Source organism: Haliotis rubra, unplaced genomic scaffold (assembly GCF_003918875.1).
Source record: "Haliotis rubra isolate DU_JTF1 unplaced genomic scaffold, ASM391887v1 Scf355, whole genome shotgun sequence".
Classification (NCBI taxonomy): Eukaryota; Metazoa; Mollusca; class Gastropoda; order Lepetellida; family Haliotidae; genus Haliotis; species Haliotis rubra.
Window position 1 is genome coordinate 960157 of NW_025767030.1, and position 11650 is coordinate 971806.

General features: G+C 49.8%; 1 protein-coding gene across 1 annotated transcript; it reads left to right on the forward strand.

Annotated features, from left to right (window-relative positions):
* The first annotated feature begins 3888 nt into the window (after positions 1–3888).
* LOC124285207 (succinate dehydrogenase cytochrome b560 subunit, mitochondrial-like) lies at positions 3889–11389 on the forward strand. Its single transcript, XM_046721394.1, has 3 exons — positions 3889–4005; positions 10662–10826; positions 11282–11389. The coding sequence occupies exons 1-3, from the start codon at positions 3889–3891 to the stop codon at positions 11387–11389; spliced, it is 390 nt and encodes a 129-aa protein (XP_046577350.1).
* The last annotated feature ends 261 nt before the right edge of the window (positions 11390–11650 follow it).

Below are 11650 nucleotides of genomic sequence, written 5' to 3' on the forward strand. Positions count from 1 at the left end.
TTAGAAGCTTCCATACGGGCTAATTCTGCTACCAGCTTAGTAAAAATGAGTGTTTGCCCAAAAACTTCGACAAGACCACTTTCGTCTCTCCCAACGCAAGTGCACTCCCAATTAGAGCTAAGCGGGTGCATGGGTATAGAAACATGCCAGGAACCAAGCTATCGCGCGAAACCTATGCCGAGATCCGATCTGGTCGTTTGTCCCTTCCGGAAGCGAAGAGGAAGTACCACATATCACAAGCCCAATACACGCGAATCCGAGGTGGTATAGACCCCAAGCCACAGACGCCGAGTACTCCCGGCATATCCGAAGACTTCGAGGCCCTGCTGCAGAAGTGTCGCCCTGTGTTGATTTCCGACCGAGAGAAACAAATTCTGGAGCAATCCGGACACACCTTCTACGAGCGCTACCAGATCCCTCGTCAGTTTCTCGAACTCTACTTGCTGTGCTTTCGCCCACTAGTCATAGCCGGCAAAATAGTCAATTTCGTCTACATCTACCCACCCCACCAATTTCGCCCCTCGGCGGGCAAACTCCGAATCATTCTCGCCGACGACTGCTATCCAGGACCTAAGGACAGACACAACCGATGCACTGACTGCCTCGCCGCTCTATCAGAACTGCCTGCTCTCTTCGCACCCGACAACTCTACATGCAAGTGTTGTGCCATCGACCACTGCGTCGACAGCAAGAAATGCGTTCTCTGGGAAAAGAAAGCGATAGACTACACACCCCAGGAGTGACTCCCACTCGAGGTTCCAGAAGAAATCATGGGCGACAGCTGGGGTGTGTAGTCTATCGCTTTCTTTTCCCAGAGAACGCATTTCTTGCTGTCGACGTTGTGTCTGTCCTTAGGTCCTGGATAGCAGTCGTCGGCGAGAATGATTCGGAGTTTGCCCGCCGAGGGGCGAAATTGGTGGGGTGGGTAGATGTAGACGAAATTGACTATTTTGCCGGCTATAACTAGTGGGCGAAAGCACAGCAAGTAGAGTTCGAGAAACTGACGAGGGATCTGGTAGCGCTCGTAGAAGGTGTGTCCGGATTGCTCCAGGATTTGTTTCTCTCGGTCGGAAATCAACACAGGGCGACACTTCTGCAGCAGGGCCTCGAAGTCTTCGGATATGCCGGGAGTACTCGGCGTCTGTGGCTTGGGGTCTGTACCACATCGGATTCGCGTGTATCGGGCTTGTGATATGTGGTACTTCCTCTTCGCTTCCGGAAGGGACAAACGACCAGATCGGATCTCGGCATAGGTTTCGCGCGATAGCTTGGTTCCTGGCATGTTTCTATACCCATGCACCCGCTTAGCTCTAATTGGGAGTGCACTTGCGTTGGGAGAGACGAAAGTGGTCTTGTCGAAGTTTTTGGGCAAACACTCATTTTTACTAGGCTGGTAGCAGAATTAGCCCGTATGGAAGCTTCTAAGCAAGGTGTACCTATACGTCTTTTTCTCCCCACTCCCTATACTACTACAGTTCAAACAATGCTTGTCACATTCACACAAACATGACCACCGCAGCTTTTGTAGGTCGTTGTTCACTATTTCAACCTCTATCTTGTTTGCCAAAGCCTCTTTCGTTAAATATTGGAAGTCTTGTTTTCGATACATTCAAAATGGCGACACTACTGAGGTACAGTAGATTATTCATCGGATTAATTGCGAAAATCAACATACGTTGTTGAGCGTAAATTTTATGTTCAAAGACTTTTATTGCACTGACTTTGTGAATGATTGTTCTGCTAATCGGTAATACTTACACCATGAATAATAGGCTATAGTGGCATATTTTTGGTAGACTCAAGCAAAAGTGTAACACCGTAAGACCATATTAGATGAAAAGTGATTTGATTCTTCCAGTGATAAACAAAGCCAGTCTTACTGATGAATCTTATTTGCGTTAGATAAATCACTATTCACATTTTCAGTACGTTATCGTTTAAGAAATGCACGACTTCCCCTCTGAACAACCTTGACCAGTGAAGATAACTCTAAAACAGTTCCTCACAAACGGCTGTGTTCTAAGTTTTAAGCATGGCTCTGACGCGCATAGATAGCCGGAAATCAGCTTGTAAAAGCCGTTCGGCCTAACGCAAGTTACATGGTATTGTTCAACCCTTTATCGTCGGCCAAATTTCCTTGTTAGTTCCAAAATGTTCGGAAATTGAAGTTTAAAGAAGCAGAGAAGAGTTAAAAACGAAACTTTCATTTCTTCACCTTAGTACTTGTTGAGAAAATGTATCCCAATTGAAAAGCAGACAAGATGGACGAAAGAAATCCGTTCCTATCGGCCTTGCCCCAAATCGTAACGGCAGATAATAATTAACTGTACCAGTCATCGCCATCGTCTAAACACTTTTGTCTGAGGCACGGTAATGGAAGATGTACAGTAGAGTTACTTCCATCAGCCGTGTCAGGATCTGCTGCTCGTTAAACTGACTCCACGTAATAGTGTTCAATCTGACGCAAATGTTAAGTGGTAATTGTTGCTAGTGACACATGCACATCATTCTGAATTCATTAATTACAAGGAAGCCTTTTTTCCAATGTTTGTGTGATTCTACAACTATATAAGTCCCCCATATCGGACTGTGTATAGTTACACCATCAGAAGGCGGTGGCGTGATGTACCAGCGAGTGGTCAGTCAGTGACCAGTAATAATGACAGTCCGTCCCAACCAGGAATGGATGTATCCAAGCAATAACTTTGGAATCGGGTAGTGTGATTATGATTAACAGTTGATAACCCATGCTGTTTTCAAGACAACACTAGTTACCAGTAGTAGAGGACAGTCACCGGCGATCCTGATCTCCGCAAGGAGTCGTTATTCGTTTTTCTTTCTCTTTTTTTTGTACACTATCTTCTGTTTTGAGTAGACTAATAGTTCATTGAGTATAGAAATGGGTGTACTTCGTTGATTCAAACACCCCAAGCTATCTTAAAATTGGTTGGAGAAGTGAGGACTTCAGTCAATTTGGTCTACATCACCACTGCCACGGCTCTGAATGACTGTTTGTAACGATGCCTCTTTGTTTGTAACGTCATCAGAGCACTGAACAGACACAACCTTCTGAGTCTGCGGCTGCTTAGTATCAACACTTGGTAAGTTAACGGGACATTTTATGTAGAGGGTAATGTCCGAGTAACTCTCCATTCTCCATGGAGAGTTACGAGGATATTACCCTACTTAAATTACATTGAAAGTATTGGGAATACTTCTGTTATCAAAATAAAATGACAAAATGAAGGTTTTAATCTGAAACTGGTACACATTGCCCCATTCCTGAAAAGTAATGGAGCTAGCAGACAATGAAATGATGTCACAAATGTAATTTAAAGTAAGATGTTTCTTTTTTAAATCTACCAGTGACACTCCGGGCTTTGTTTCTGTTCAAAACTAAAACATATATTTATGTTGCATGAAACATGCCCTCAACAGATTTTATAAGCGTTATTTTTTCCAACAGCCACCGTCAAGGTGTTTTGCTTCCAGTAGCACCCTGTCGTCATAGAAGTAAATAGTCTAAGGTACATTCACGAGGCTATATTTCATATGTTGGCTGTTGACTGTATAGTAGGCTTTCTGGGAATCATTCCTTGGACCCCTTGATAATATCTCCCACAAACAGGGAGACCCAGGTAAATGCTGGATACGTGGTGTGTCATTGGACAGTCGCATTTAGTTGTGGGTCAAAGCCTAAGTTGTTTGAGCTAAACGCCCATGATTGTAAGTGTACAGGGCAACGGTGCAGAAACAACAGCATGCATCTTTCAGATCGACTGACTGGTTATTTGAAAACAATATCAGTTAATGTTTTCACATTTACCATTGGGGTTAACGAAATTAAAATATCTTGACTGATGTTTAAGTTACTATGGTGATGACAGGATGTCCATGACGTCATCGCGAGGATACGAGGAAATGAAGCAATACTGGGACAAAAACAGAGAGTTGAGACGCCCGCTGTCTCCCTTCCTAAGATACAAGCGAGTCCAAAGTGTGCATGTAATGATGTTACATCGAGGTATGTTACTGTGTCGGGGGTCTCTATCCTGCTGTTGTGTCTCCCAGAGGGCTACCCCTACTCTCTGTCTGTCTGACCTCACTGTGTTGTGTTACAGTTGTGTCGGGGTCTCTATCCTGCTGTTGTGTCTCCCAGGGGCTACCCCTACTCTCTGTCTGTCTGACCTCACTGTGTTGTGTTACAGTTGTGTCGGGGTCTCTATCCTGCTGTTGTGTCTCCCAGGGGGCTACCCCTACTCTCTGTCTGTCTGACCTCACTGTGTTGTGTTACAGTTGTGTCGGGGTCTCTGTCCTGCTGTTGTGTCTCCTAGAGGGCTACCCCTACTCTCTGTCTGTCTGACCTCACTGTGTTGTGTTACAGTTGTGTCGGGGTCTCTGTCCTGCTGTTGTGTCTCCCAGGGGGCTACCCCTACTCTCTGTCTGTCTGACCTCACTGTGTTGTGTTACAGTTGTGTCGGGGTCTCTGTCCTGCTGTTGTGTCTCCCAGGGGGCTACCCCTACTTTCTGTCTGTCTGACCTCACTGTGTTGTGTTACAGTTGTGTCGGGGTCTCTGTCCTGCTGTTGTGTCTCCTAGAGGGCTACCCCTACTCTCTGTCTGTCTGACCTCACTGTGTTGTGTTACAGTTGTGTCGGGGGTCTCTGTCCTGCTGTTGTGTCTCCCAGGGGGCTACCCCTACTCTCTGTCTGTCTGACCTCACTGTGTTGTGTTACAGTTGTGTCGGGGTCTCTGTCCTGCTGTTGTGTCTCCTAGAGGGCTACCCCTACTCTCTGTCTGTCTGACCTCACTGTGTTGTGTTACAGTTGTGTCGGGGTCTCTGTCCTGCTGTTGTGTCTCCCAGAGGGCTACCCCTACTCTCTGTCTGTCTGACCTCACTGTGTTGTGTTACAGTTGTGTCGGGGGTCTCTGTCCTGCTGTTGTGTCTCCCAGGGGGCTACCCCTACTCTCTCTGTCTGTCTGACCTCACTGTGTTGTGTTACAGTTGTGTCGGGGTCTCTGTCCTGCTGTTGTGTCTCCCAGAGGGCTACCCCTACTCTCTGTCTGTCTGACCTCACTGTGTTGTGTTACAGTTGTGTCGGGGTCTCTGTCCTGCTTGTTGTGTCTCCCAGAGGGTTACCCCTACTATCTGTCTGTCTGACCTCACTGTGTTGTGTTACAGTTGTGTCGGGGGTATCTGTCCTGCTGTTGTGTCTCCCAGGGGGCTACCCCTACTCTCTGTCTGTCTGACCTCACTGTGTTGTGTTACAGTTGTGTCGGGGGTATCTGTCCTGTTGTTGTGTCTCCCAGAGGGCTACCCCTACTCTGTCTGTCTGACCTCACTGTGTTGTGTTACAGTTGTGTCGGGGTCTCTGTCCTGCTGTTGTGTCTCCCAGAGGGCTACCCCTACTCTCTGTCTGTCTGACCTCACTGTGTTGTGTTACAGTTGTGTCGGGGTCTCTGTCCTGCTGTTGTGTCTCCCAGGGGCTACCCCTACTCTCTGTCTGTCTGACCTCACTGTGTTGTGTTACAGTTGTGTCGGGGTCTCTGTCCTGCTGTTGTGTCTCCCAGGGGGCTACCCTACTCTCTGTCTGTCTGACCTCACTGTGTTGTGTTACAGTTGTGTCGGGGTCTCTGTCCTGCTGTTGTGTCTCCCAGAGGGCTACCCCTACTCTCTGTCTGTCTGACCTCACTGTGTTGTGTTACAGTTGTGTCGGGGTCTCTGTCCTGCTGTTGTGTCTCCCAGGGGCTACCCTACTCTCTGTCTGTCTGACCTCACTGTGTTGTGTTACAGTTGTGTCGGGGGTCTCTGTCCTGCTGTTGTGTCTCCCAGGGGCTACCCCTACTCTCTGTCTGTCTGACCTCACTGTGTTGTGTTACAGTTGTGTCAGGGGTCTCTGTCCTGCTGTTGTGTCTCCCAGAGGGCTACCCCTACTCTCTGTCTGTCTGACCTCACTGTGTTGTGTTTACAGTTGTGTCGGGGGTCTCTATCCTGCTGTTGTGTCTCCCAGGGGCTACCCCTACTCTCTGTCTGTCTGACCTCACTGTGTTGTGTTACAGTTGTGTCGGGGTCTCTGTCCTGCTGTTGTGTCTCCTAGAGGGCTACCCCTACTCTCTGTCTGTCTGACCTCACTGTGTTGTGTTACAGTTGTGTCGGGGTCTCTGTCCTGCTGTTGTGTCTCCCAGGGGGCTACCCCTACTCTCTGTCTGTCTGACCTCACTGTGTTGTGTTACAGTTGTGTCAGGGGTCTCTGTCCTGCTGTTGTGTCTCCCAGGGGCTACCCCTACTCTCTGTCTGTCTGACCTCACTGTGTTGTGTTACAGTTGTGTCAGGGGTCTCTGTCCTGCTGTTGTGTCTCCCCAGAGGGCTACCCCTACTCTCTGTCTGTCTGACCTCACTGTGTTGTGTTACAGTTGTGTCGGGGTCTCTGTCCTGCTGTTGTGTCTCCCAGAGGGTTACCCCTACTATCTGTCTGTCTGACCTCACTGTGTTGTGTTACAGTTGTGTCGGGGGTCTCTGTCCTGCTGTTGTGTCTCCCAGGGGGCTACCCCTACTCTCTGTCTGTCTGACCTCACTGTGTTGTGTTACAGTTGTGTCGGGGGTCTCTGTCCTGTTGTTGTGTCTCCCAGAGGGGCTACCCCTACTCTCTGTCTGTCTGACCTCACTGTGTTGTGTTACAGTTGTGTCGGGGTCTCTGTCCTGCTGTTGTGTCTCCCAGAGGGCTACCCCTACTATCTGTCTGTCTGACCTCACTGTGTTGTGTTACAGTTGTGTCGGGGTCTCTGTCCTGCTGTTGTGTCTCCCAGGGGCTACCCCTACTCTCTGTCTGTCTGACCTCACTGTGTTGTGTTACAGTTGTGTCGGGGTCTCTGTCCTGTTGTTGTGTCTCCCAGAGGGCTACCCCTACTCTGTCTGTCTGACCTCACTGTGTTGTGTTACAGTTGTGTCGGGGGTCTCTGTCCCGCTGTTGTGTCTACCAGAGGGCTATCCCTACTATCTGTCTGTCTGACCTCACTGTGTTGTGTTACAGTTGTGTCGGGGTCTCTGTCCTGCTGTTGTGTCTCCCAGGGGGCTACCCCTACTCTCTGTCTGTCTGACCTCACTGTGTTGTGTTACAGTTGTGTCGGGGTCTCTGTCCTGCTGTTGTGTCTCCTAGAGGGCTACCCCTACTCTCTGTCTGTCTGACCTCACTGTGTTGTGTTACAGTTGTGTCGGGGTCTCTATCCTGTTGTTGTGTCTCCCAGGGGGCTACCCCTACTCTCTGTCTGTCTGACCTCACTGTGTTGTGTTACAGTTGTGTCGGGGTCTCTGTCCTGCTGTTGTGTCTCCTAGAGGGCTACCCCTACTCTCTGTCTGTCTGACCTCACTGTGTTGTGTTACAGTTGTGTCGGGGTCTCTGTCCTGCTGTTGTGTCTCCCAGGGGGCTACCCCTACTCTCTGTCTGTCTGACCTCACTGTGTTGTGTTACAGTTGTGTCGGGGTCTCTGTCCTGCTGTTGTGTCTCCCAGGGGGCTACCCCTACTCTCTGTCTGTCTGACCTCACTGTGTTGTGTTACAGTTGTGTCGGGGGTCTCTGTCCTGCTGTTGTGTCTCCTAGAGGGCTACCCCTACTCTCTGTCTGTCTGACCTCACTGTGTTGTGTTACAGTTGTGTCGGGGTCTCTGTCCTGCTGTTGTGTCTCCCAGGGGGCTACCCCTACTCTCTGTCTGTCTGACCTCACTGTGTTGTGTTACAGTTGTGTCGGGGGTCTCTGTCCTGCTGTTGTGTCTCCCAGGGGGCTACCCCTACTCTCTGTCTGTCTGACCTCACTGTGTTGTGTTACAGTTGTGTCGGGGTCTCTCTGTCCTGCTGTTGTGTCTCCCAGGGGCTACCCCTACTCTCTGTCTGTCTGACCTCACTGTGTTGTGTTACAGTTGTGTCGGGGTCTCTGTCCTGCTGTTGTGTCTCCCAGGGGGCTACCCCTACTCTCTGTCTGTCTGACCTCACTGTGTTGTGTTACAGTTGTGTCGGGGTCTCTGTCCTCCTGCTGTTGTGTCTCCTAGAGGGCTACCCCTACTCTCTGTCTGTCTGACCTCACTGTGTTGTGTTACAGTTGTGTCGGGGTCTCTGTCCTGCTTGTTGTGTCTCCCAGGGGCTACCCCTACTATCTGTCTGTCTGACCTCACTGTGTTGTGTTACAGTTGTGTCGGGGGTCTCTGTCCTGCTGTTGTGTCTCCCAGGGGGCTACCCCTACTCTCTGTCTGTCTGACCTCACTGTGTTGTGTTACAGTTGTGTCGGGGTCTCTGTCCTGCTGTTGTGTCTCCCAGGGGGGCCTACCCCTACTCTCTGTCTGTCTGACCTCACTGTGTTGTGTTTACAGTTGTGTCGGGGTCTCTGTCCTGCTGTTGTGTCTCCCAGGGGCTACCCCTACTCTCTGTCTGTCTGACCTCACTGTGTTGTGTTACAGTTGTGTCAGGGTCTCTGTCCTGCTGTTGTGTCTCCTAGGGGGCTACCCCTACTCTCTGTCTGTCTGACCTCACTGTGTTGTGTTACAGTTGTGTCGGGGTCTCTGTCCTGCTGTTGTGTCTCTCCCAGAGGGCTACCCCTACTCTCTGTCTGTCTGACCTCACTGTGTTGTGTTACAGTTGTGTCGGGGGTCTCTGTCCTGCTGTTGTGTCTCCCAGAGGGCTACCCCTACTCTCTGTCTGTCTGACCTCACTGTGTTGTGTTACAGTTGTGTCGGGGTCTCTGTCCTGCTGTTGTGTCTCCCAGGGGGCTACCCCTACTCTCTGTCTGTCTGACCTCACTGTGTTGTGTTACAGTTGTGTCGGGGGTCTCTGTCCTGCTGTTGTGTCTCCTAGAGGGCTACCCCTACTCTCTGTCTGTCTGACCTCACTGTGTTGTGTTACAGTTGTGTCGGGGTCTCTGTCCTGCTTGTTGTGTCTCCCAGAGGGTTACCCCTACTATCTGTCTGTCTGACCTCACTGTGTTGTGTTACAGTTGTGTCGGGGGTATCTGTCCCACTGTTGTGTCTCCCAGGGGGCTACCCCTACTCTCTGTCTGTCTGACCTCACTGTGTTGTGTTACAGTTGTGTCGGGGGTATCTGTCCTGTTGTTGTGTCTCCCAGAGGGCTACCCCTACTCTGTCTGTCTGACCTCACTGTGTTGTGTTACAGTTGTGTCGGCGGTCTCTGTCCCGCTGTTGTGTCTACCAGAGGGCTATCCCTACTATCTGTCTGTCTGACCTCACTGTGTTGTGTTACAGTTGTGTCGGGGTCTCTGTCCTGCTGCTGTGTCTCCCAGGGGGCTACCCCTACTCTCTGTCTGTCTGACCTCACTGTGTTGTGTTACAGTTGTGTCGGGGGTCTCTGTCCTGCTGCTGTGTCTCCCAGGGGGCTACCCCTACTCTCTGTCTGTCTGACCTCACTGTGTTGTGTTACAGTTGTGTCGGGGGTCTCTGTCCTGCTGTTGTGCCTCCCAGAGGGCTACCCCTACTCTCTGTCTGTCTGACCTCACTGTGTTGTGTTACAGTTGTGTCGGGGTCTCTGTCCCACTGCTGTGTCTACAAGAGGGCTATCCCTACTCTCTGTCTGTCTGACCTCACTGTGTTGTGTTACAGTTGTGTCGGGGTATCTGTCCTGCTGCTGTGTCTCCCAGGGGGCTACCCCTACTCTCTGTCTGTCTGACCTCACTGTGTTGTGTTACAGTTGTGTCGGGGTCTCTGTCCCACTGCTGTGTCTACAAGAGGGCTATCCCTAGTCTCTGTCTGTCTGACCTCACTGTGTTGTGTTACAGTTGTGTCGGGGTATCTGTCCTGCTGTTGTGTCTCCCAGAGGGCTACCCCTACTCTGTCTGTCTGACCTCACTGTGTTGTGTTACAGTTGTGTCGGGGGTATCTGTCCTGCTATTGTGCCTCCCAAAGGGCTACCCCTACTCTCTGTCTGTCTGACCTCACTGTGTTGTGTTACAGTTGTGTCGGGGGTCTCTGTCCTGCTGTTGTGTCTCCCAGAGGGCTACCCCTACTCTCTGTCTGTTTGACCTCACTGTGTTGTGTTACAGTTGTGTCGGGGGTCTCTGTCCTGCTGCTGTGTCTCCCAGGGGGCTACCCCTACTCTCTGTCTGTCTGACCTCACTGTGTTGTGTTACAGTTGTGTCGGGGTCTCTGTCCTGCTGTTGTGCCTCCCAGAGGGCTACCCCTACTCTCTGTCTGTCTGACCTCACTGTGTTGTGTTACAGTTGTGTCGGGGGTCTCTGTCCTGCTGTTGTGCCTCCCAGAGGGCTACCCCTACTCTCTGTCTGTCTGACCTCACTGTGTTGTGTTACAGTTGTGTCAGGGTCTCTGTCCTGCTGTTGTGCCTCCCAGAGGGCTACCCTACTCTCTGTCTGTCTGACCTCACTGTGTTGTGTGTTGTGTTACAGTTGTGTCGGGGTCTCTATCCTGCTGTTGTGTCTCCCAGAGGGCTACCCCTACTCTCTGTCTGTCTGACCTCACTGTGTTGTGTTACAGTTGTGTCGGGGTCTCTGTCCCACTGCTGTGTCTACAAGAGGGCTATCCCTACTCTCTGTCTGTCTGACCTCACTGTGTTGTGTTACAGTTGTGTCGGGGTATCTGTCCTGCTGTTGTGTCTCCCAGAGGGCTACCCCTACTCTGTCTGTCTGACCTCACTGTGTTGTGTTACAGTTGTGTCAGGGGGTATCTGTCCTGCTGTTGTGTCTCCCAGAGGGCTACCCCTACTATCTACAGATGATCAAGGACTTGTCCCTGGGCCCGGCTATCATCACTGGGATGAAATACACACTAGCTCTGCCTGTCACATACCACTTCCTTAATGGAATCAGGCATTTGGTGAGTACTCATGGAAGACTTTGTCGAATTCTGATTTCAGTCTTGCGAAACTTGTTCCGATGGGTCAAATCAACTGGCCAAATGCCACCCAACTCTTCCACCAACCTTCATCAAAATTGGGGCATTGATAAAACTACTTCTTCATAGGTCAGGCCCAGGGCGTCATCTTGTATAATAATGTCCCTCCCTTACTTGCCATGTTGACCTGAAATCAACAAAAACAATTGCGAGGTGATCACTGAATTGATGTTAACATACGCTTAAACTAGTGTGTTATGTATATAGTCAAAGAACCATTTATGAACTCTTTAAATCTGCCCAGTCTTATAACAAAATGTGTTTAAATATATACATAATGTTATAGATGCCTTACGAGGGTACAATAGTCTATTTACATAAAACAAGATAGTTTCACCGAATTGATGACAGTAAGACATAATACACATTTGTTCCAGGTTTGGGACGCTGGTTATGGATTTGGGAAGAAAGACATGTACACCTCGGGTCACCTCGTTTTAGTGCTGTCCCTCGCTATATCATCCATGTTGGTGTTTATGCTTTGATGTTGCCACCCCATCGCCTTCCGGCACAGCGCTGGCTTACTTCAAGTCGTGTACAGTAGGACACCAGACGTCGAAGGACATTAACTGCATGTGCTAAAATAAAATGTTCATAAATACTACTCGTTTTAGAAACCTGTCACACAGACTATCATAGTATGTAAACATATAGGACACATAATTGTGGTGACGATCCGTTTTGGAATTGATCTTCAGCAACCCATGCTTGTCGTAAGAGGCGACTAACGGGATCGGCTGGTCAGG